The sequence below is a fragment of the Salvelinus namaycush genome, chromosome 4, assembly GCF_016432855.1.
Source record: "Salvelinus namaycush isolate Seneca chromosome 4, SaNama_1.0, whole genome shotgun sequence".
In the NCBI taxonomy this organism is placed as follows: Eukaryota; Metazoa; Chordata; class Actinopteri; order Salmoniformes; family Salmonidae; genus Salvelinus; species Salvelinus namaycush.
In genome coordinates this window covers 14,305,631-14,332,193 of record NC_052310.1, presented here as the reverse complement: position 1 = coordinate 14,332,193, position 26,563 = coordinate 14,305,631, and the positions used below count along the sequence as shown (strand labels likewise).

The 26,563-nt window shown below is 42.0% G+C and overlaps 1 protein-coding gene across 1 annotated transcript in view; it reads left to right on the top strand.

Moving 5' to 3' along the window:
- Positions 1–3,561: 3,561 nt before the first annotated feature.
- LOC120045454 (arf-GAP with dual PH domain-containing protein 1) overlaps positions 3,562–26,563 on the top strand; it is a 36,470-nt gene continuing 13,468 nt past the window's right edge. Inside the window, exons 1-4 of the mRNA XM_038990337.1 lie at positions 3,562–3,652; positions 20,743–20,873; positions 21,444–21,535; positions 24,731–24,813. Coding sequence (XP_038846265.1) covers positions 3,562–3,652; positions 20,743–20,873; positions 21,444–21,535; positions 24,731–24,813 — 397 coding nt within the window. The remainder of the gene's footprint in view (positions 3,653–20,742; positions 20,874–21,443; positions 21,536–24,730; positions 24,814–26,563) is intronic.

Sequence of the window (26,563 nt, the reverse complement as noted above, 5' to 3'; positions counted from 1 at the left end):
GCGCCACACTCACTTATCCATCTGGGATTCAACATTTGACACATGGAGATATAATAGCTGCTGTCTTTCAAGCACTTTTTATTTGAGTACTTTTTATTTAACTAGGCAAATCAGTTAAGAACGGCAGGTAGTGGTTAGAGCGTTGGGCCAGTAACCGAAAGGTTGCTGGATCGAATCCCTGAGCTGATACGGTACAAATCTGTCGTTCTGCCCCTGATCAAGGCAGTTAACCCACTGTTCCTCGGTATGCCGTCAATGTAAATAAGAATTTGTTCTTAACTGACTTGCCAAGTTTTTTTTTTAAGAACAAATTCTTATTTACAATGACAACGCTGGGCCAATTGTGCGCCACCCTATGGGACTCCCAGTCACGTCCGGATGTGATACAGCCTGGATAGTCTCCGGCAAGAGATGCGATGTTGCATTGTATTTCAAACACTAGACAGCTACAGGGAGAGCAAAAGCAGTTGAACTGTCATTTCACAGATCTCATACACATGTGCTCAAATGCCCCTTTCCATGGCATTTGAAAAGCAACCAGCTACAGCTGGAAACTACAGAAGTTATGTGAAGCTGCGCAGTTGCCACAAAGTCGAAATTGGCTTAATCAAAAAATAAACAAATATTTGCAGTTTGGTCTTTAGGTTAGGTTTAAAAAACTGATTTTAAGAAGATACATTTTAGATATACAGGGGCGTGGAAAGTGTGTGTGGCGATACGATTATGTTTGTTTGGGTAACTTTGAGGAAATGCTTCCATCACTGTCTCCATACAGTGCCTTTGGAAGTATTCAGACCCCTCAACTTTTTCCAAATTTTGTTACGTTACAGCCTTATTATAAAATGTATTACATCGTTTTTTCCCCTCATCAATCTATACACAATACCCCATAATGACAAAGCAAAAACAGGTTTTTATAAATGTTTGCTCATTTATAAAAAGTGTGAAACTGAAATAATACATTTACATAAGTATTCAGACTCTACTCAGTACTTTGTTGAAGCATCTTTGGCAGCAATTACAGCATTGCGTCATCTTGGGTATGACGCTACAAGCTTGGCACACCTGTATTTGGGGAGTTTCTCCCATTCTTCTCTGCAGATCCTCTCAAGCTCTGTCAGGTTGGATGGGGAGTGTTGCTGCACAGCTATTTACAGGTCTCTCCAGAAATGTTCGATTGGGTTCAAGTCGGCTCTGGCTGGGCAACTCAAGGACATTCAGAGACTTGTCCCAAAGCCACTCCTGCATTGTCTTGGCTGTGTGCTTAGGGTTGTTGTTCTGTTGGAATGTGAACCTTCACCCCAGTCTGAGGTCCTGAGTGCTCTGGAGCAGGTTTTCATCAAGGATCTATCTGTACTTTGCTCCGTTCATCTTTCCCATGATCCTGACTAGTCTCCCAGTCCCTGCCACTGAAAGACATCTCCACAGCATGATGCCACCACCATACTTCACCGTGGGGATGGTGCCAGGTTTCCTCCAGACGTGACGCTTGGCATTCAGGCCAAAGAAATCAATCTTGGTTTCTTCAGACCAGAGAATCTTGATTCTCATGATCAAAGTCCTTTAGGTGCTTTTTGGCAAGTGGGCTTTCATGTGCCTTTAACTGAGGAGTGGCTTCCGTCTGGCCACTCTACCATAAAGGCCTGATTGGTGGAGTGCTGCAGAGATGGTTGTCCTTCTGGAAGGTTCTCCCATCTCCACAGTGGAACTCTGGAGCTCTGTCAGTGTGACCATCAGGTTCTTGGTCACCTCCTTGACCAAGGCCCTTCTCTAGGAAAAGACTTGGTGGTTCTTCCATTTAAGAATGATGGAGGCCACTGTGTTCTTGGGGACCTTCAATGCTGCAGATATGTGTTAGTACCCTTCCCCAGATCTGTGCCTCAACACAATCCTGTCTCTGAGCTCTACGGACAATTTCTTCAACCTCATGGCTTGGTTTTTGCTGTGGGACCTTATATAGACAGGTGTGTGCCTTTCCAAATCATGTCCAATCAATTCAATTTACTACAGGTAGACTCCAATCAAGTTGTAGAAACATCAAGGATAATCAATGGAAACAGGATGCACCTGAGCTCAATTTCGAGTCTCATAGCAAAGGGTCTGAATACTTATGTAAATAAGGTCCTTTGCAAAAATGTTTAAAAAAAAACGTTTTGCTTTGTCATTATGGGGTATTGTGTGTAGATTGATGAGGAAAATGTTTTATTTAATTCATTTTAGAATAAGGCTGTAATGTAGAAAAAGGGAAGGTGTCTGAATAATTTCTGAATGCACTGTATACATAGACAGGTTTGATGTAATGAAATTATACTAAAATAGTGTAGCACACAACTTGGATTTGTAGGAGTCTGTTAAACAAGAAATTCTGAAGATTAAACTGAAATCTCAAGCTAGCAAAACTTCTCAAAGTAAATAAGGTATTTTTGTTTTGAATATATTTGCAAAAAAATCTAAGAAGCTGTTTTCACTTTGTCAGTATGGGGTATTCTGTGTAGATTGTTTAGGATTTTTGGTTTATTTAATCCATTTTAGAATAAGGCTGTGCTGTAACAAAATGTGGAAAAAGTCAAGGGGTCTGAATACTTTCCGTATGCACTGTAGGTGGGGTTTAGCCATAATTATGACTGTGGCAACTAGTGACGATCCAGTTGCTACGCACGTCACGCAGCTATTGCTGGCTAAATATACATTTTCAATGTATAATTCAACTTCCGTATGTTTGTACAATTTGAAGTTATTCAAATAATAATTACAAATAAATAAAAAAGCTATTGCTTGAATCAACGAGTCTGTTGCTCAACAACAAGTTGTTTATTTTTCTTACCGAAATTATCCTTTGTCGGGAGTACAGGGCCGAAAAAACTTACTGCTAAAGTGCATACTGTAGCGGTCGAGACAAAAAATAAACAAGACCTTCACCAATAAGTCATGCAAGCCTGCAGTATATATGAAGCACCGCATAGTTCTGACGTAGACAAACGTTCTGAGCTAGACATGAATAATCAACCCATAACATCGATTACGTTTTCGACAATCTGCTAACTTTTAAAGAGACAGAAACAAAGTTTAGACATTCTGTGACAAAAATAAGTAAAAGTACGAGCCAGCTACAGTCTGCTGTCAAATCTTTAACAGTGAAATAGTTTATTTTGTCTAAGGTGCACAAAGTAGTCCTCATAAAAACGTATACATATGTTGGCTGTCACTGTCAGAAATAAAAAATTACACAGGTAGTCAGAAATTGTTTCATGATCATCATACCACTGGAGGTCTCACTGCAACTGCAGAAGGATGAGTCTGGGTAAAAGGAGGGGATGACAGACTTGAGATAATGCAGTTAGCAAGACTTCGTAGCCTAATAGAGCTGTAGTCAGGAGAGAGAGACTTGCCAAACCTTCAAATCATCACATCATCCAAGCTGATATATCATAGGCTATTCATTATTAGCATTTTTTTTAAATTTTGAGTAAAGTACAAGGTCACAATTTGATTGTTGCTTTATCCTAGTTAACGTGCTTTGTATTGAAGTCTTTCGGATTGGGTGGAGATCAAACGGTGACTATGGCCTCGGAGTCGGAGACGAATAAACGGCTCTTGCTAGATGTCCTGACCAGACCTGGAAACGATGCATGTGCGGATTGTGGCAATGCAGGTAGGAAACGAACTCTTAATAAAAGAGGGGCGCCAAATATTTTACCGGTCCCTATGCATGTGCTCACGTGTGCATATGAGCGACGCGCGAGGTCTCATCATCCTAGTAGCGAATGCACCTGCCATTGAATCTTGAATAGCCTATTGTTTTCTGTTACCATTGTCAATGTGACAAGTCAGTGCTCTCCTTATCTGATGTCTATATTTTATTTAACAGCAAAAGGCCTAATTCTAGTGCACTAAAAACAAAAGGTGTGGAAACAGAAAATAATATGAATTGCTTTCGAGACACACCTTATATTAGATTGGCAGCCAGTGCCTATTGAGGAGCTGGACTTTGGACCTTGTAAGGCTGTAGGCTATATGGAGAACTGCCATATGTATTGAGACATGCAGACCCGGTAAACAAAAGTCCTATACTTCACTGAGTACCTTCCATCATGTGGTTAAATTGATTACATGTGTGGTGTTGCTGAGTCATCCCTGTCCTGTTTGTCACCTGTTATTGCCGTTTGGAGTGTTTGTGGTGGCTAGTAGTCATTGTGTGACATCAATATAAATCGCTCTGGATTAGAGCATCTGCTAAATTACTCAAATGTACAATCCTCAGTGTGTTTCTGTGTCCTCAGTGTTTGAGGTGTGCGTAATGGGTGTCACTCAGTCTTGTCTGTCAGTATGCAACAACCTTCTGAGAGTGTATTTTCATATTGCGGATGGTCATTTCAATTTGGCTTTACAGTAACTATTGTCACATCCCTCCCCGGCCCCTCGCCACCACTTCTGCATTATAGGACTTCCTCTCTTCTTCCCCTTCTCATCTCACAGTGATAAAAGTGAGCTGGTGGGGAGGTTCCAGGATGGGACTGATGCCCAGTGCTGGAGCTCTGCCCACCCAGGATTTCTTGGCAGTGGGCACCTATGTTTGGCAGTGGCACCATGTCTATAGGTTACATGAGGAATGATCATAAACACGTACTTTCACTACTGGCAGTCTGTGCTGCATTTCTTCATTACGACTTTGTGATGCAGATGTCAAATAACGCATATAGATAGTAAGTCTCACCTCACAACGTTCACTCCTTTATGACTAATGTGTTTGTCGTGGAGATAAACATTTCAGTTTCTCAGGTCAGGTTTTTATTATAAAATAAGTGTTTTGTTCAATGAGGAAGTAGTGTATTTAATTGGAAAAGGGCTTACCAAGAAAAACTTCCAAAATGACTAATTCGAGGTAGAAACAAGTTGGAACACAAAAGCAGAAATTGATTTCCTTCAGCTCACTTTAATCCATATAGTGTATTCCACTGTTTAATGCAGGCTAATTTACACCAGTGATGTATCACTGCCAAATTATTAGTCATCTGCTCCCACACATTGATGTCACACAGTATTATGCCAATGTTCAGAATGTCTCCGCTGCGTGAAATAGTGCTATAAAGCAAGGCCAGATATTTCATCCCCTAGACTAGTAGTTAAACTTACAATTACTAAGTAGAGTAATCTGATCCTAGATCTGTAGTTAAGGGCTACTTCTGCCTCAATGTGTTTCTGAATGTATTGTACACTGAACAAAAATATAAATGCAACATGTAATGTGTTGGTCCCATGTTTCATGTGCTGAAATAAAACATCCCAAAATTTTCCATACACAAAAAGCTTATTTCTCTCAAATTTGTTTACATCCATGTTAGTCAGCATTTATCTTTTGCCAAGATAATCCATCCACCTGACAGGTGTGGCATATCAAGAAGCTAATTAAACAGCATGGTCATTACACAGGTGCACCTTGTGCTGGGGACAATGAAAGGCCATTCTAAAATGTGCACTTTTGCCATACAACACAATGCCACAGATGTCTCAAGTTGAGGGAGCGTGCAATTGGCATGCAGACTACAGGACTGTCCACCAGAGCTGTTGCAAGATAATTTAATGTTCATTTCTCTACCATAAGCTGCCTACAATGTCATTTTAGAGAATTTGGCAGTATTTCCAACTGGCCTAACAAACAACGTGTAACCACGCCTGCCCAGGACCTCCACATCCGGCTTCTTCACCTGCGGGATCATCTGACCAGCCACCCGGACAGCTGATTGAGCATCTCTGTAGAGACCTGAAAATGTCCGTGCAGTGACGCTCCCCATCCAACCTGACAGAGCTTGAGAGGTTCTGCAGAGAAGAATGGGAGAAACTCCCCAAATACAGGTGTGCCAAGCTTGTAGCGTCATACCCACAAAGACTCGAGGCTGTAATCGCTGCCAAAGGTGCTTCAACAAAGTGATGAGTAAAGGGTCTGAATACTTATGTAAATGTGATATTTTTTTTATTATACATTTACACATTTAGAAAATCTGTTTTTGGAGGGGATCACGTGACCCTTAAACGAGAAGGCTGCATGAACTAAGAGCTCCGCACAAATAGTTTCCAATTCTTCATCTTACCTCCACTTCAAGTTAAACTCATTAGTCATTAGTCAAAAAGTCATGGCAGCTACAAAAGGCGACATTACAGGTGACATTTTTACCCGGACTCGAGCAATAGCCACGGAAAAAGCCTCCAAGAAACAGCTAGCTTCAGAAAAAGTCTCCAAGAAACAGCTAGCTTCAGAAAAAGCTAGCGCCATTAGCCAGGAGCAAGAGGACCCGTCCCCTCCCGAGGCCCAACAACTGCCAACCTCGCACTCTGTCGAAGACATCCTTTCTGAGCTGAGATCCCAATGTACCGAACTCAACATCAAATTAGATGGCATTAACTCTCAGCTCAGTGCGATAGGGGGCAAGGTGACAACCCTGGAAAATTCTTTGCCTGACATCAACAACAAGATAACCATCAACGCGGGGCGCCTGGATGAGGCAGAGGGTTGAATCCTATCCATGGAAAACTCACTGACAGACGCCATGGAAACAACAGCATCTGCTAAAAAGAAAATAGAGCATCTGGAAGAGAAAACAGAGGACCTGGAAAATAGGAGGCAAAGGAATAATTGTGTTCTATTAAATCTGGCCGAAAAAGAAGAGGGAAACATCCCACTGCTACCTGCAAGACAAACTTTCCAAGTGACTCCACCTGTCCACCGACAGGCCCATAGAACTGGAGAGAGCTCACCGAGCACTGAGGCCCACATCAGCAGCCAAGACAACCACCGCGCACAATCACCATACGTTTCCTGAGATTCACCGACAAGGAACGAGTCATACAGGCGCCGACAATCAACACCATTACAGTGGGACACGCCAAACTCACCTTATTCCAGGACCTGTCTTCTGGAATACGCCGAAAGCACAGAGGTTTGACAAGGTGAAGAAATACTCCATTGACCGAGGCGTCTTTAGGGGATTCAAATACCCAAATGAGCTCAGGATTCTTCACCAAGGAGCCCTGCGACACATCAAAACTCCCGAAGAGGCAAAACCTGAAGGACAATCCTGGCCACTGAGAAATGGACCAATGATTAAAAGCGATTACTGTTATTACTAATGGAGGTAAGACAACATATGGCCGCCATCCAATAACCCACCCGCCCGCCCAGCTAAATGTCATTATAACTGTCTAATTTGTATTTATTTTCTTTTAGCTGAGAGAGGGATAGGCCTATAGCCTAACCTAGGCCTACTAACGTTTTAGTCTACTTTTATGTCCCCTTTTTAAAATTATTATTTGTAGTTATCATTTTCACATAGGCCTCCACCATTTATAGCCTGTCGATTACGACACATTTACAGACCTAACGAGAGGCTCAATGTGTCGATTCTATGCCTATGGTCTTATCCTGTTGATATTTCGTTTTAATAAAAACAAACAACTTATCCTATAGATCCCTCTTAAGGATTTGCTCCATCATTTCTGTTTTATTTGGTCCAAACGATTAGACCTATGTCCTTTGGGGGAGATATTTGTAGGCTGGGCTATTGATTTTATTTTCTACCAATTTTTTACTGTGGTCTGGACGGGGGCTACGTTGTCACTTACTTAATGCGGGGCAGAGAGGATGAGGCATTTTTGGGGGAGGGGACATTGTGCGTTGCTAACTGTTCCCGTTTTTCGCAACACAGAATTGAGACTGAGCGGGGGGGTAATAGATCCAACGGGATATGTCGAGTTGTTTTGGAACTCGGCTGGGGTGTTCAGAGATTGTTCTTTTATGTACACCATTTATTTTCATTTTATGTGATCGTAGCTATAACTATTATCCACCTATTCCCAGAGATGACTTCCACTAGAGTTTGATTACTGCTCGATGACGTTGACTAGTACCTTAAATCTACTGACATGGAACTGCCATGGTCTAGGTCATGCAATAAAACTGAAAAAGACACTATTTGCTCTTAAAAAGGAAAGAGCAGACATTGCAAGAGGCACACCTCTGTGATGCCGAACATTCCAAACTCCGCAGAGCTTGGGTGGGACAGGTGTTTTCTCGTCTTTCAAATCAAACAGTAGAGGCACAGACATACTTATCCATAAGCATGTTCCATTCATAATTGACAAAAACATCTGATCCGGAGGGGAGATTTATTCTGATAACTGGGTCGGTCACTGTATGGGCAACCAATTACTATCTTAAATATATACGCATACGCCTGCTTTCATGTCGAAAATGATAACCCTGTTCAATAAGCATTGTGTTTCCTTTGGAGTGTTGGCCGGAGATTTTAATTGTACCCTGAACCCAACCCTAGACAAATCATCTCAAGTCCCCACCACAAATCCCAGATCTGCAAAGATGTTGAACTCTCTTACTAAAGAGATGGGACTGATAGATATCTGGAGAGAGACTAATAGCTCATCTATGGACTATACATACTACTCTAATGTCCATAACACCTACTCTCGTATAGATTACATTTTTATCCCAAAGATTTTCATAAATTCTGCCACGTGTACAATCGGATCCATAGCGCTTTCAGATCACGCCTTTGTCCACCTCCACTTTGACCTCTTTACTTAACAGAAATACCATGAGTATAGCAATAGGCCTAGTAGATTGCTGGCTTACCAATAAAAAGAGCAGTCAGAGTGTACAATCATGGCCATCCGACTAGCATATGATCCAAATAAGATACATTTAACTTTTCATGATTTTTGCAGCAAACGATATACTTCTGAGAGAAAACATACAGATGCAGAACTCCATTCCTTCCCAGAGGGAATCTCGCTACCTAAACTATCAGAGACCGACCAAGAAGATCTCAACTCCCCCTTCACTCCTGAGGAGGTCCTGGAGGCAATCACCTCCATGCCACCTAACAAGTCCCCAGGCCCAGATGGATTCCTCAGAGAGTTCTACAAAGCTTTTTGGCCCCAGCTTAGCCCTATTTTCATGCCAATGCTGGATGATTTTTGCAAAAACTGAGCTCTCCCAGACTGTATGTACACAGCCCTCATTACAGTGTTGCTCAAAAAAGACAAGGACCCTCTATCCTGCTCGCCCTTCCGGCCCATAAGCTTGTTGGATTTCGACTAAAAAATAATTACCAAATTGCTCGCCAAAAGACTAAATACTCTTCTTCACAAAATAATAAAAGCGGGCCAAACTGGATTTATTAGAGACAGGTTCTCTTCTCATAACATTCACCGTCTTTTTGATATTATAGATCAAGTAAACGCACAGAAGACCTCTGTCCTGCTGGCTTCACTTGATCCTGAGAAGGTGTTCGACAGGATGGTGTGGAGCTTTCTGTTTTCAGTCTTAGAAAAGTTCAATATGGGCCCAAACTTTATTAAATGGATGAAGTCCCTATACTGTCATCCAAATGCCATGGTGACTACTAATGGTCTGAATTCTGACCGATTCCCTTTGGGAAGTGGTACAAGACAAGGATACTCTCGGTCCCCCGTGCTCTACTTGTTGGGGGCGGAGCCTTTGGCAGAGTTGATAAGGAGCAATCCAAGTTTTATGGGTGTTTCTGCAGGCGGCCTGTAGCACAAAACTTCGCTCTACGCCGATGATGTCTTGCTCTACATATACAACCCTGAGAAATCCCTCCCATTTTAGACACAATTGCTCAGTACGGCAAGTATTTAGGATATAAGATACATTTGAACAAATCCACTGTTTGTCCTCTCAATCTTACACTCAACAGCTCTTTGAAGACACTCTGTCCGTTCGAATGGAAGACACAGGGGTTTCAATACATTTGGGTTTTTGTAACACCAGATCTGAATTGCCTTTTTAAGGAAAGTTATCTCCCACTCCTGGATCGAATCAAGAACGCTCTCCAAACCTGGATCTCCCTCCCAATTAGCTTAGTCAGAAGAATCAATGTTATCCGTATGAACATCCTCCCTAGATTGAACTATTTATTTCAGGTGCTCCCATGCTATGTCCAAGTTTCCTTTTTCTAAACAACTAACCAAAGCATCACCAAATGTATATGGGGCAATAAAGAACTGAGGATCAAGTTCTCCACTCTATCGAAACCTGAATCTAAGGGTGGTCTTGCCCAAATCCGCAACATGCTAACATGGATCACAAACAGACAAGACTCAATGTGGATTCAGATAGAAGCCCAATCCTCTGGTTCATTGCCCCTAAGCTCAATTATATTCATGAATAACTTTAGTGAAGTGGGCAATATAGCCCCAAAAAACTTTGTGATTTACAGCACCCTTCTAGCATAGTAAGAAATAACTTGGCATTTCCTCCCAAATATGTTCTCACTCGCCTATAGTATGCAACCCAGACTTGCCAAAAGCCCTGAGTAATGCCAACTTTAATCTTTGGGTTCAGGACCTTTTCAGACCTGTTTCATCAGAAAACCAGCTCTGTGTTGAATTCAATGTGCCAAGATCCATTAAAAAAAAGAATATCTTCAAATTAGACACATCATTTCCTCATTTACTTCCAAGGGGGTTTAGAGCTCAGCTGAATGAAGTTGAGACCCTTCTTGCTACAGCACAATCCATCAAAGGCAAAATCTCATATCTATAGACTCTTTTCTGAGAAAGGAGGCTCCTCCTTTACTCCTTTGAAAATAATCTGGGAAAAGGACCTTTGTCTGACTATCAGGGATGAGTTATGGGAGGAGGTTTGCAACAGGGTATACTGCTCCTCTGCTAATGTAAAAATGAAAGAATCGAATTACACATTTTTGTACAAATGTTATTACACCCCAGTGAGACTCCATAGAATGAATACAGACATTTCTCCTGACTGTAAAAGATGTACCTCTGAAAGTGGAACCTATATGCATGTATTTTGGAGTTGTAGAGAGATTACCAGATTTTGGCAACCTATACATACTGCTGCACAGAAAATACTCGATGTACAGTTTGATATGACCCCGTGTATCTATCTTCTTAATGCCCAGCAGGACTTTGTTCTTGATCCTGACAGAGAAAATGTGTTTATTACAATCACATACTTTGCTAAGAAATGTATTCTATTGTGGGCTTCTAATGCTTCTCCTACATTTAAAATGTGGATTGACCAGATTGTAGACTTTATTCCTCTTGAAAAGCTCACTTATGACCTCCACAAGAAACAGCCCAAGTTTGATAGACTCTGGTCTCCACTACTCAACTATATTTCAAATTGGACAGAGTGAATGGGGTGATTAGGGAAATAAGCAGATACATGTTGTGTAAGGTGCTGCAAAAACTTTGCTCGTCGTCTCAGCTAAGGCTGGAAATAGCTAATACGAACGCTACTAGTGCTGCTGCAAGTTTGTTTTGTTTTATATTTTATTTTATTATTTATGTCTGCCGCATGTGTGAATGTGGAATGTGTTTTGTTGGTTGATTGAAAACAAGAAACGTAATAAATCTTTCAATTGTAAAAAATATTACGGATTTTGGTTTGTCATTATGCGGTGTTGTGTGTAGATTGATGAGAAAAAACAACAACAATTTAAGCAATGCTAGAATAAGGATGTAACGTAACAAAATGTGGAAAAAGTCAAGGGGTCTGAGTACTTTCCAAATGCACTGTAGAAGCAGTGGTCCACTGAATCTCTTACATCTTCACCAGGTTGGCTTGTTTGGTGGAACATTCGTTTAATGTTTGCCGCTTATTGCAACTGCATGTTCCCTGACACGGCGTAGTACTCCGAGGAGCGAAGGCCCCGAGGTTGGTCCTGGCAGTAGCAGGCTGTTAACGGACCTTGGTAGGACAAGGAACAGTTAAAGACAAGGCGGTCATTCTTGTTGTGGGTAACCATATGGTGAGGTAGGCACCATGCTTCTCGCGATTGGCTTTTTCCACCTCTGGTGTCAGTGTGGCCACATATCCAGCTTACTCGAGTTTGATAATTCCATTAGGGTGTGACACAGCTCTGTCTGGGTCCTTTGCTAGGCGAGACTCTGTGGCACGAAGGCGGGGCATGACAACTTCTTGGGAGACATTCAATGGTAGTGAAGTGTTGATTCTAAGGAGAGGAGTGGTGTAGTGGTCAACTCTGTCCACCTTGACATCAGGCTGTGGCAGTTTACAGTTGTTCAATGGCTTGGTGGTCTTGCTTGGATCAGGTTGCTACCTTCTCACTCTTCTGGGGGACCACATTGAGTTGCCAAAGCCTCTCTAAAAGAGTATCTCAGTAGTTGGGGAACTGAGGGATGTAAAGAGGCACTGGGCAGTATTGGGACTAGAGAGAGTCTCGATGTCTTTGGCTGGAGATACTCCAGAAGGGCCTAGTCTTACTGGGATGATTGGGGCAATGAGATGAGTGTGGTCATCACCGATGAGTACTGTAGCAAGAGGGAGGCATGAGTGATAGGAGTTGGAGGTAGTCCTCAATGGTGTTGGTACCTTCTCTGGAGGGATGTGGTCAGTTTATTATTTTTGCCAAGGGCAAGCCAGTCTGCTGTGAAGGTATCTCTTATTTGGAAAGACTGTCCTGGATGTGAGGCCTAGGTTAGCTCGAACGATACCGTGGAGCCCTGAAAGGTTTCGACCTCTTGTCTCACGCTCTGCAGTGTTAGTTCTTCAGCCTCACCCTGTAGCTGGAGATGGCAGGCAGCTGTTTGTAGGAGAATGGTTCTCTCAGATCAATCACCGAGGATTGCATAGGTATCAAGGGATCTTTCTTTGTTGTGGAGGGTTACCTTGACTAGTTTAAGGATAACTCTGTAACAGGGGAGTTGACCAGGCAGGTTTTGTTACTTGGATGCTGGTTGACCTCGCATAGAATTTGTAGGTGTTTGGTAAGGGTGGTTGGATTGGAGGCACCATACTTTGCAGATAGGTCGGGGGCACTACAGGCTGAGGATCGGCGAGAGGAAGCTGGGCTGGAGCCTGTTTTTGAGCCTTGGCTGGAGCCTATGGAGGAGGCCGGAGTGGAGCTTGCTGAGGAGGCTGGAGTGGAGCCCGTGGAGGCTGGAGTAGAGCCTGAGGCTGGAATAGAGCTTTCTGAGGAGGCTGGAGTAGAGCCTGTGGAGGCTGGAGTGGAGCTTGCTGAGGATGCTGGAGTGGAGCCTGTGGGGGCTGGAATGGAGCCTGTGGGGGCTGGAATGGAGATGGCTGAGGAGGCTGGAGTGGAGCCTGTGGAGGCTGGAATGGAGCCTGTGGGGGCTGGAATGGAGATGGCTGAGGAGGCTGGAGTAGAGCCTGTGGAGGCTGGAATGGAGCCTGTGGGGGCTGGAATGGAGATGGCTGAGGAGGCTGGAGTAGAGCCTGTGGAGGCTGGAGTAGAGCCAGGGTGCGTTGGAGTGCCCCATCGTCTTCGGGCCTCTGTTTGCCGTCTGGGGATTTAGGGATGGCTCCTGGGCCTCCTTCGGCTTGGCTGATGTATTCAACCTCATATTCTTGGAGGTGAGCATGCTGTTGGACCACGTGTCCAGAGCGCAGTGGTGTGGAAACGCCAAGAATAGGATTGTCAGGTTGTTCTTCTTTCATGGCCGCAATTGAATCCGACTCGAAGGACCATAGAAAAAAGGACTAGCCTAGGGTGGACTGTAAGTTAGGTTCAATGTTGCTGCCACTATGGGGCATCGGTCAACATGTAATGAGATGGAGTTGATTGGGACGGGGGGGGTGGGGGGCGATTCTGTTGGCTTGTAAGGCCGGTTGGTAGGGTTAGGAAGGATGTGGTGGTCTAGGAGGAGATACAAAAAATACGTATCAGGGGCAAATCAACATAAAAGTGCATGAATGAAGAAGTAGGGCCGGGTGAATAAACAGGAAAGAAATGGGCTAACGGTCAAATGTAATAAACTTAGAAAACTGCCAAACATTAACAAGAACAAAGGGAGCACATGGCACACAAACTGAGAGCATGAATAGCATCAAAAAGGTGTACAACAGACGAGAGCAATTGGCAGCATAATACATACTGTATTTAGCAATTGCACTTACATATGTGCCCGACCATCTCTTTTCGAAATTGTGTTTTCTACGTTGGATAAAAGTACAGATTCAGAGCTTTACATTTGTATACAATGCACTGCAGTTGAGGAACAATGGGAAAGTAATGCTGCATTGAAAGTTGATATACTTGTAACCCCACTTTTGAGAAAATGGACCTTGAATTTTTGGTACACCTACTGGAGAGCGTTTCTTTGCCTACACCCATTCAGCATCGTTCACACCCTCTTAAGCCTTAGCCCCACCCATCCCTTTAAGGATTCACATGTGAGGCCATGTGCTAAACAGAGTGAGTGTAGTAAACAACCAAATATTTCAAGACTAAAAGTGGTGAACGTAGTAGCCTACAATAAGGCAAAACTCCAGGTAAAAATATACTTTATCTAGTCCTATATCCTCATCTGACTTTGGTGCTGGTCATGTTGTTCTTCACATTACTGTCTCAGGTAAACACACAGTAATCAAATCAAAATGTATGTGTCACATGCACAGGATACAGGAGGTGTTTGCATTGTAGCAATATCAAAAATAGAAAGTGCCCAGCTACATTTTTTATAATTTTTGAAATATTTTAATTATTATATAAGGCTTACCCAGACACACTTGTCTAAGTATATAGATGGGTCATGTGAAAGAGAGGCTATAACTACCCCCCAGCCACATCTAGCTAAGTGGATGGGTCTCTATTGCCTAGAGCTGTTCACATGTTCATGAAATACAATAGATGGCTATATCACTCCCAGACACAACTGGTTCATCACAACTGTTTCCCATTGATCTTTGTCGATAGCGCCTTTTCAATTCAGGGCAGCAATGTTGTTGAAAGCAGTAGCAACACTTTTGCAGTTTTCCGTGGCTATAATCTTCCAAAAAAGCTGTGGTAGTAAGGATTATGTACTCATACTGAGCAGCTCAAGCTATAGACAGACCAATCAAAACTCATCTCTCGGCATGTCCAGCCCAACCATTATCTCAGCCAATCATGGCTCGCGGGAAGGTTCCTGGCTTTTTCCGTGGCTAAACCAACTAGGCTCGTAATTTAACAATTGTAATCGTATTAGAGGTCGACCGATTATGATTTTTCAACACCGATACCGATTATTGGAGGACCAAAAAAAGCCGATACCGATTGATCGGCCGATTTGTTTTGTTTTTTGTAATAATGACAATTACAACAATACTGAATGAACACTTATTTTAACTTAATATAATACATCAATAAAATCAATTTAGCCTCAAACAAATAATGAAACATGTTCAATTTGGTTTAAATAATGCAAAAACAAAGTGTTGGAGAAGAAAGTAAAAGTGCAATATGTGCCATGTAAAAAAGCTAACGTTTAAGTTCCTTGCTCAGAACATGAGAACATATGACAGCTGGTGGTTCCTTTTAACATGAGTCTTCAATATTCCCAGGTAAGAAGTTTTATGTTGTAGTTATTATAGGAATTATAGGACTATTTCTCTCTATACCATTTGTATTTCATATACCTTTGACTATTGGATGTTCTTATAGGCACTTTAGTATTGCCAGTGTAACAGTATAGCTTCCGTCCCTCTCCTCGCCCCTACCTGGGCTCGAACCAGGAACACATCGACAACAGCCACCCTCGAAGCATCGTTACCCATCGCTCCACAAAAGCCGCGGCCCTTGCAGAGCAAGGGGAACAACTACTCCAAGTCTCAGAGCGAGTGACGTTACCAATTGAAACACTATTAGCACGCACCCCGCTAACTAGCTAGCCATTTCACATCGGTTACACCAGCCTAATCTCGGGAGTTGATAGGCTTGAAGTCATAAACAGCTCAATTCTTGAAGCATTGCGAAGCGCTACTGGCAAAACGCACGAAAGTGCTGTTTGAATGAATGCTTACAAGCCTGCTGCTACCTACCATCGCTCAGTCAGACTGCTCTATCAAATCATAGACTTAATTATAACATAATAACACACAGAAATACGAGCCTTAGGTCATTAATATGGTCGAATCCATAAACTATCATTTCGAAAAAACAAAATGTTTATTCTTTCAGTGAAATACGGAACCGTTCCGTATTTTATCTAACGGGTGGCATCCATAAGTCTAAATATTCCTGTTACATTGCACAACCTTCAATGTCATGTCATAATTACATAAAATTCTGGCAAATTAGTTCGCAACGAGCCAGGCGGCCCAAACTGTTGCATATACCCTGACTCTGCGTGCAATGAACGCAAGAGAAGTGACACAATTTCACCTGGTTAATATCGCCTGCTGACCTGGATTTCTTTTAGCTAATTATGCTGATTTAAAAATATATACTTCTGTGTATTGATTTTAAGAAAAGCATTGATGTTTATGCTTAGGTACAGTCGTGCAACGATTGTGCTTTTTTCGCAAATGCGCTTTTGTTAAATCAACCCCCGTTTGGCGAAGTTGGCTGTCTTTGTTAGGAAGAAATAGTCTTCACACAGTTCGCAACGAGCCAGGCGGCCCAAACTGCTGCATATACCCTGACACTGTTGCAAGAGAAGTGACACAATTACCCTAGTTAAAAGAAATTCATGTTAGCAGGCAATATTAACTAAATATGCAGGTTTAAAAATATATACTTGTGTATTGATTTTAAGAAAGGCATTGATGTTTATGGTTAGGTACACGTTGGAGCAACGACAGTCCTTTTTCGCGAATGCGCATCGCATCGATTATATGCAACGCAGGACACGCTAGATAAACTAGTAATATCATCAACCATGTGTAGTTAACTAGTGATTATGATTGATTGATTGATTGTTTTTTATAAGATAAGTTTAATGCTAGCTAGCAACTTACCTTGGCTTCTTACTGCATTCGCGTAACAGGCAGGCTCCTCATGGAGTGCAATGTAAGGCAGGTGGTTAGAGCGCTGGACTAGTTAACCGTAAGGTTGCAATATTGAATCCCCGAGCTGACAAGGTAAAAATCTGTCGTTCTGACCCTGAACAAGACAGTTAACCCACCGTTCCTAGGCCGTCATTGAAAATAAGAATGTGTTCTTAACTGACTTGCCTAGTTAAATAAAGGTGTAAAAAAAAAAAATTGTCCAAATCGGTGTTCAAAAATACCCATTTCCGATTGTTATGAAAACTTGAAATCGGCCCTAATTAATCGGCCATTCCGAATAATTGGTCGACCTCTAATTCGTATGTACAGATATTAATGCACATGAAAGTTCACATGTTCAAGAAAGCATTTCTGCCAAAAATGTATGAAGGAAAAAAAATTACGTTCTCCTGTGAAGTAGTGACGCCTGTCATATGCCCAATTTTCTGAAACAGGGCACATGCTGCATAAACACAACTATGTAATACATAATGCTCCTACTGATTATTTCACGCACAGAAGGGAAGGAAGAGAATGTCACCCGTGGAAACCTTGAACATCTGGCTTCCTCATCAGAGGATGTGTTGTGGTCAGGAGGAAAGAGGCTGAGGAGTGAGAAAGAGGCTGAGGAGTGAGAAAGAGGCCGAGGAGTGGTGATTGGGAGTGACAACAGGTGTAGTGGGAAGGGGTGTGGCCTAGACCAATTTGGAGCAATTAGTTAATCTGAAGGGGAATGGTCTTCAATACAATACCATTCCATCCATTATTATGAGCCGTTCTCCCTTCACCAGCCTCCTCTGGTGCATACACACACACACACACACAAGGGGAATCGAAAGTGTGTTAACGATGGTGTTTTCCACCTCACCGATATTAACAGTCATGTCATGTGGATGACCATTTCCATTGAGGGAAATCCCAGTGACAGAAGCCAATGTGTTCTGTGTTGTTGATCAGTCAGGGCAATCTCCTGGGTGGTGTCTCTGCCCTGTTCTCTGATTCACATACCTAGTGACTCCCCCCCCCCCCCCGTAGAGTGCCCCATTCTGCGGCGGAGTGTTTCCATAGAGATGGAGTCATTGTTTATGGACACGAGGCCACACCCTGATTACATATTGTGGGCTGTCAGAGCGCATGGATACAATAGAGAGATGGGACAGAGTCCACACAAAGCAGGCCCCCCAACCTCTATCTCGCTCTCTTTCCTCCTCCCAATTTCTGTGTGTGTGTGTGTGTGTGTGTGTGAGAGAGAGATGAACACAAAGCCTTTGGGTTTGGAAGGGGCTTCCCTATGTGTGTGTGAATGTGGTTTGTTAGAACTGGGTGTCAGACCTGGGTCAGCTGCTGAGAGGGTGGTCCTGCCTGCCATGCAAACTGTGATTACATTATGAGAGGTTCCAGTAGCTCAGGAACTATTACACTGAGTAGAAACATGAGCTGAAGCAAGCTGAAACGATATTGAAGTTTATACGTCGAGTCCAAACAGCAGTTTTGGACGGACACACACATTTAAACATAATAGGTATCAGCTGATTAGGCTATGTTCATGGTGTCAAATTTTTAAAGGCTTTCAAAGGTCTATGCAATTCCTGGATGAATGCTCTCTTTAGAGTCAAGGCATTAGGTTATTCAGTCAGCCAATTTCTCTCTCAGAATCGCGCGTGCGTGCATGTGTGTTTGAATGTATGATAACATCTGTCATATCATCTGGACACATACTTTGTCAACATGAATATCTCAATTGGAGGTCGACCGATTAATCTGCATGGCCGATTAATTAGGGCCGATTTCAATTTTTCATAACAATCGGTAATCGGCCTTTTTGGACGCCGATTATGACCGATTACATTGCAATCCACGAGGAAACTGCGTGGCAGGCTGACCGCCTGTTACGCGAGTGCAGCATAAAAAGGACCTTGTGGCTGCAAGGAGCCACGGTAAGTTGCTAGCTAGCATTAAACTTATCTTATAAAAAACAATCAATCGTCACATAATCACTAGTTAACGACACATGGTTGATGATATTACTAGGTTAACTAGCTTGTTCTGCTTTGCATATAATCAATGCGGTGCCTGCCTGTTAATTTATCATCGAATCACAGCCTACTTAAACTTCGCCAAACGGGTGATGATTTAACAAAAGCACATTTGCGAAAATAGCACAATCGTTGCACAAATGTACCTAACCATAAACAAAAATGCCTTTCTTAAAATCAATACACAAGTATATATTTTTAAACCTGCATATGTAGTTAAAAGAAATTCATGTTAGCAGGCAATATTAACTAGGGAAATTGTGTCACTTCTCTTGCGTTCATTGCAAGCAGAGTCAGGGAGTATGCAGCAGTTTGGGCCGTCTGGCTCGTTGCGAACTGTGTGAAGACAATTTCTTCCTAACAAAGACCGTAATTAATTTGCCAGAATTTTATATAAGTATGACATAACATTGAAAGTTGTGCAATGTAACAGCAATATTTAGACTTAGGGTTGCCACCCGTTCAATAAAATACGGAACGGTTCCGTATTTCACTGAAAGAATAAATGTTTTGTTTTCGAAATTATAGTTTCCGGATTTTACCATATTAATGACCAAAGGCTCATATTTCTGTGTGTTTATTATATTATAATTAAGTAAATGATTTGATATTTGATAGAGTAGTCTGACTGAGCGGTGGTAGGCAGCAGCAGGCTGGTAAGCATTCATTCAAACAGCACTTTCCTGCGTTTTCTTGCAGCTCTTAGCAATGCTTGAATCACAGCGCTGTTTATGACTTCAAGCCTATCAGCTCCCGAGATTAGGCTGGCAATACTATAGTGCCTATAAGAACATCCAATAGTCAAAGGTGTCTGAAATACAAATGGTATAGAGAGAAATAGTCCTATAATTCCTATAATAACTACAACCTAAAACTTCTTACCTGGGAATATTGAAGACTCATATTAAAAGGAACCACCAGCTTTCATATGTTCTCATGTTTTGAGCAAGGAACCTAAACGTTTTTTACATGGCACATATTGCACTTTTACTTTCTCTCCAACACTTTGTTTTTGCCTTTTTTAAACCAAATTGAATATGTTTCATTATTTATTTGAGACAAAATGTATGTTATTTATGTATTATGTTAAGTTAAAATAAAAGTGTTCATTGTTCATTCAGTATTGTTGTAATTGTCATTATTACAAATATATATATATATATATATATATATATATATAAAAATCGGCCGATTAATCGGTATCGGCTTTTTTTGGTCCTCCAATAATAGGTATTGGTATCGGCGTTGAAAAATCCTAATCGGTCGACCTCTAATCTTAAAATGCTGTGTCCCAAAAAATCCCAAGTGCATGTTCATATTCATGTTTGTGGCCGATACAATGCAGTCTATTCCTTCCATAGCAAAGTGCTCTCTGCAGAGTTCATGTGTTTGTCTGCCAGATCTCTGTAGTGGCTGTGTGGGTGTGGGTGTGTGTAAGTGTGTGGTTTTGATGAACAGTGCTTTAATACTGTCTGTGGATTTTTATCAGTGAATATCTCAGCCTGTTTCCTGTGCTAAGCCTAAATATTATTTCCCCTTTGTCCGCACACACACCCACACCCACACACACACACACACACACACACACACACACACACACACACACACACACACGCGGTATCTGTTTCTCTTTCTCTCTCTACGCAGCACGTGTCCTTTACTCCTTCAGTTATATTGGCCTCTTTACTTTGCACCTAATACCTTTCAGAAGTGCGTGCGTCAGCACTTTTCATATTTATAATTTGAACATTGAGCTCATATCCCTTCTGTTGCACTGCGTTTTTGACCCTGTATCTTCCCTTCTGTTCCTCCCCCCTCTCCCTCCATATCGCTCTATCCACCCTGATCTCTCCCCCCTTCTTCATTCCGCCTCACCCTCCCCTCTGTCCCCTCCCGCTTCCCACTCTCTCTCCTCAGAGCCAGACTGGGCGTCGGTGACTTTGGGTGTGTTTGTGTGCCAGGGCTGCTCTCTCCTCCACAGAGGCATCCCCCACATCAGCAGGGTCAAGTCCGTCCAGCAGGAGTCATGGGAGGCCTCAGAGGTGGAGGTCAGTAACTCTACTGTACCAGAGGGGGAAGCATGAGAGAATGTATATTATATTGCATCACATTGGTCCTAATTACAGTTGTTACCTATTGCCAATTACAACCTGATTTGAGATCAGATCTTGCCATCCAACTTCTTAAGTCTGCCCATTTTAGGCCAAACAAAAAAAACGGACCATCAGTCAGTTCCAGTAGTGTGTCTGGCACATTGCCTTCTTTAGACTGGGAAGCCTAATTCCCACAGGGACTTGTTCATCATTTCTAAATACAATAATAATGTCAACTCCAAGAGACCACCACTGATGGGATTTGGGGAGTGAAAGCCTTGAGGGAGAGTGATAGACTCGACATAGCACTACCTGGGGGTTAGAAGGGATTCTCAGACTAAAGTTACAATAAGACATGTTGATTGGAGTTGCTGATAATTCCCTGAGGGAAACATAAAGACAGAAAACAAGATGCTTGGACTGCAATTTAGTACTACTCTTAGTTTCCTTCCCGTAAATATCAGTCTTAAAAATGGCCCTTATGTGTTGTCAATGCATTAATGGATTTGTTCCGTCTATCGTCAGCTAATGGCTGCCATGGGTAACGAAGCAGCCAAAGCTAAGTACGAGCAGAAGGTTCCAGCATTCTACTACAGACCCAAACACACAGACTGCAAGTAAGTCACCCACGTCACTGAGTGATAATGAACTAACAACAGGTACGTTGGTATGTACAGTTGAAGTCGGAAGTTTACATACACCTTAGCCAAATACATTTAAACTCAGTTTTTCACAATTCCTGACATTTAATCCTAGTAAAAATTCACTGTCTTAGGTCAGTTAGGATCACCACTTTATTTTAAGAATGTGAAATGTCAGAATAATAGTAGAGAATGATTTATTTCAGCTTTTATTTCTTTCATCACATTCCCAGTGTTTCAGAAGTTTACATACAGTCAATTAGTAGCATTGCCTTTAAATTGTTTATCTTGGGTCAAACGTTTCGGATAGCCTTCCACAAGCTTCCCACAATAAGTTGGGTGAATCTTGGCCCATTCCTCCTGACAGAGCTAGTGTAACTGAGTCGGGTTTGTAGGCCTCCTTCCTCGCACACGCTTTTTCAGTTCTGTCCACACATTTTCTATTGGATTGAGGTCAGGGCTTTGTGATGGCCACTCCAATACCTTGACTTTGTTGTCCTTAAGCCATTTTGCCACATTTTTGGAAGTATGCTTGGGGTCAATGTCCATTTGGAAGACCCATTTACGACCAAGCTTTAACTTCCGGACTGATGTCATGAGATGTTGCTTCAATATATCCACATAATTTTCCTACCTCATGATGCCATCTATTTTGTGACGTGCACCAGTCCCTTCTGCAGCAAAGCACCCCCACAACATGATGCTGCCACCCCCGTGCTTCACAGTTGGGATGGTGTTCTTCGGCTTGCAAGCATCCCCCTTTTTCCTCCAAACATAACGAAGGTCATTATGGCCAAACAGTTCTATTTTTGTTTCATCAGACCAGAGGACATTTCTCCAAAAGTACGATCTTTGTCCCCATGTGCAGTTACAAACCGTAGTCTGGCTTTTTTATGGCAGTTTTGGAGCAGTGGCTTCTTCCTTGCTGAGCGGCCTTTCAGGATATGTCGATATAGGACTCATTTTACTGTGGATATAAATACTTTTGTACCTGTTTCCTCCAGCATCTTCACAAGGTGCTGTTGTTCTGGGATTGATTTGCACTTTTCGTACCAAAATACGTTCATCTCTAGGAGACAGAATGCGTCTCCTTCCTGAGCGGTATGACGGCTGCGTGGTCCCATGGTGTTTATACTTGCTTACTATTGTTTGTACAGATGAACGTGGTACCTTCAGGCGTTTGGAAATTGCTCCCAAGGATGAACCAGACTTGTGGAGGTCTACAATGTTTTTTCTGAGGTCTTGGCTGATTTCTTTAGATTTTCCCATTATGTCAAGCAAAGAGGCACTGAGTTTGAAGGTAGGCCTTGAAATACATCCACAGGTACACCTCCTATTGACTCAAATGATGTCAATTAGCCTATTGAAGCTTCTAAAGCCATGACATAATTTTCTGGAATTTTCCAAGCTGTTTAAAGGCACAGTCAACTTAGTGTATGTAAACTTATGACCCACTGGAATTGTGATACAGTGAATTGTAAGTGACATAATCAGTCTGTAAACAATTGTCATGCACAAGTAGATGTTCTAACCGACTTGCCAAAACTATAGATTGTTGATAAGAAATTTGGTTGAAAAACGAGTGATTGAAAAACTAGTTTTAATTACTCCAAACTAAGTGTATGTAAACTTCCGACTTCAACTGTACATGGTAGTGGTAGACAAGGGAATAACTGCTGTGTCATGTGCTGTTATTGTAAAACATGTACAGTTTAGAACTGAAATGTAACATGCTGCAGTACTTCTTCTTCCTCGTGTGTGTGTGTGTGTGTGTGTGTGTGTGTGTGTGTGTGTGTGTGTGTGTGTGTGTGTGTGTGTGTGAGAGAGAGAGAGAGAGAGAGAGAGAGAGAGAGAGAGAGAGAGACAGAGACAGAGACAGAGACAGAGACAGAGACAGAGACAGAGACAGAGAGACAGAGAAAGATGAGGCTAGAGTGTGACGTGTGATTACCAGGGTTGGGGTCAATTCCAATTCATTTGAAATTCCAATTCAATATTGGAATTAATTTAGTGTAGTGGAGAATTTACATTGAATTCAATTTGAATTTTAAAAAATCTTCAAGTAATGGATATTGAATTGGAATTGGAAAACTATTGAATCTTTGTAATTTAATTCAATATATTCCCAGTTAATGGAATGAATGGATTTAGTATTAAAAAAAATTGACAGCAGGAATTGAATTCAAATTGGAATTTGGGGAATTGTTAGCTAATTTAATTCATGGAATTTATCTAACATTGGAATTGAGAGGAAGTGAATTATCTCTGAATTCAAAGACCGACTTCAATGGAATTTACAGGGACAGGGAATTTAATTAGAATGTAATTTGTGGAATTAATCCCAACCCTGGTGACTACTACACTGCAGATTTATGCCTCTTGAAAAACAGTGTGTTGTCTTTGCCATTACTCTTCTCTGTGGGTACTAAACCAACAAGCATGTTACATGTGAGAGAGCTGATAGTGAGAGGCAGTCGAATGGATTACTTTAATCTAGGTAGCCTAGCAGTTAAGAGCATTGGGCCAGTAACCGAAAGGTCGCCGGTTCCGAACCCTGAGCTGACTAGGTGAATCTGTCAATGTGCCCTTGAGCAAGGCACTTAACCCTAATTTATCCTGTAAATCGCTCTGGATAAGAGCGTCTGCTAAATGACTAAAATGTATATATTTCTTTATGAATAATCTGGTGCTTGTGCTTTCAGAAAAGCTGCAAAATACTGTCTGACCATACTGACATGATTATAAGTGACAGGAAAGAAAGATAGGAACATCTGAAAGAGACGTTTTTATACTGTATGTAGGTCTATCAGAGAGAAAGAGGAGATGCTGTTGTTGGCATGGCGATGTTCTCCTCGTCACACACAACTAAAGATAGATCTAAAGATAGATCTTCTATTACTCTCATCAATCTTTTTACCCTGGAGTAAAGGAGTGTGTGTGTGTGTGTGTGTGGTGTGTGTGTGGTGTGTGGTGTGTGTGTGTGTGGGTGTATACGGGCAATGGAGGTGAAAGGAAAAGAGAATCTGTCACAGCAAGATTAGTAGAAATGTGGCCTGTGTCCCAAACTCCCAGCTTGTTAGCCCATCACCCGTTCAGCTAACAGCATGGCACCTGTGCTATAAAGAAAGCTGAGAGAAGGTGAAACACGTCCATTGCGTCATTGTGTTCCAGGCTACTGCGGGAGCAATGGATCCGAGCCAGGTACGAGAGGAACGAGTTTGAGTTCATCGAGAAACAGGAGCCTTACTCTGCAGGTGAGCTGACATTAGGGCTGTTACGGTGACCATATTACCGCTACACCGGCAGTCACGAGTCATGACGGCAGTCAAATTCCACGTGACCGTTTAGTCACGGTAATTAGGCTTCCCCATGTGCTGATGGTGCTGATGGTCATTAGTAGCCTACCAAACTTCCTAACTGCCTAGTACTCAGTACTCTATTGTCCCTCTATCAATGCATATGTACTCGAAAATCTAATCAAACACTTAATTAGAGCCCATGAGCTCATGTTGCGCAACATTTCTATAGGCTATGCAATTGTGTGAGAAAACAGTGTTGATGGCCTTTATTAAAAATAGGAGGATCCCATCAGCTTTCTATAGGCTAGGCCTACTATATTTATTTCTCTACTTTCCTAATATTTAGCACATTGCTTATATTTACAAAAGGAGTATAGCCTACCAGGCTGGCATGAAAAGGAACCACGGGAAAAGCATCCTCCATTCGCTATTTAAGTGCATAGATTTAAATGTATTTTTTCCCCTGCCCCTGTTTCGAGGCAGGTGCATGATAATGGTACATTCTAAATTTTTAAAAAGTCACACATACAGTACCAGTCAAAAGTTTGGACACACCTACTGATTCCAGGGTTTTTCTTTATTTTTACTATTTTCTACATTGTAGAATAATAGTGAAGACATCAAAACTATGAAATAACACATATGGAATCATGTAGTAACCAAAAAAGTGTTAAATGATCACAGCTTTGCTTACTCTTGGAATTCTCTCAACCAGCTTCACCTGGAATGCTTTTCCAACAGTCTTGAAGGAGTTCCCACATATGCTGAGCACCAAAGAGTTCAATCTTTGATCAGACCAGAGAATCTTGTTTTCATCAGACCAGAGAATCTTGTTTCTTATGGTCTGAGAGTCTTTAGGTGCCTTTTGGCAAACTCCAAGCGGCCTGTCATGTGCCTTTTACTGAGGAGTGGCTTCTGTCTGGCCACTCTACCATAAAGACCTGATTTGTGGAGTGCTGCAGAGATGGTTGTCCTTCTGGAATGTTCTCACAGAGGAAATCTAGAGCTCTGTCAGAGTGACCAAAGTGTTCTTGGTCACCTCCCCGAACAAGGTCCTTCTCCCCTGATTGCTCAGTTTGGCCGGGCTGCCAGCTCTCGGAAGAGTTTTGGTGGTTCCAAACTTCTTTCATTTAGGAATGATAGAGGCCACTGTGTTTTTAGGGACCTTTAATGCTGCAGAAATGTTTTGGTACCCTTCCCCAGATCTGTGCCTCGACATAACACTGTCTCGGAGCTCTACCTCATGGCTTGGTTTTTGCCCTGACATGCACTGTCAGCTGTGGGACCTTATATAGACAGGTGTGTGCCTTTCCAAATCATGTCCAATCAATTGAATTTACCACAGGTGGACTCCAATCAAGTTGTAAAAATATCTCAAGGATGATCAATGGAAACAGGATGCACCTGAGCTCAATTTCGAGTCTCATAGCAAATGTTCTGAATACTTATGTAAATAAGGTATTTCTGCTTTTTATTTTGAAAACATTTGCAAAAAATTCTAAAAACCTGTTTTTGCTTTGTCATTATGGGGTATTGTGTGTAGATTGCTGATTATTTGTATTTATTTCATCCATTTTTAGCATAAGGCTGTTACATAACAAAATGTGGAATAAGTCAAGGGGTCTGAATACTTTCCAGAGGCATTCTATGTAAAGACAAAATTTAATCAAGAACAGTCTGATGGATGACAATATTAGCCTATCAC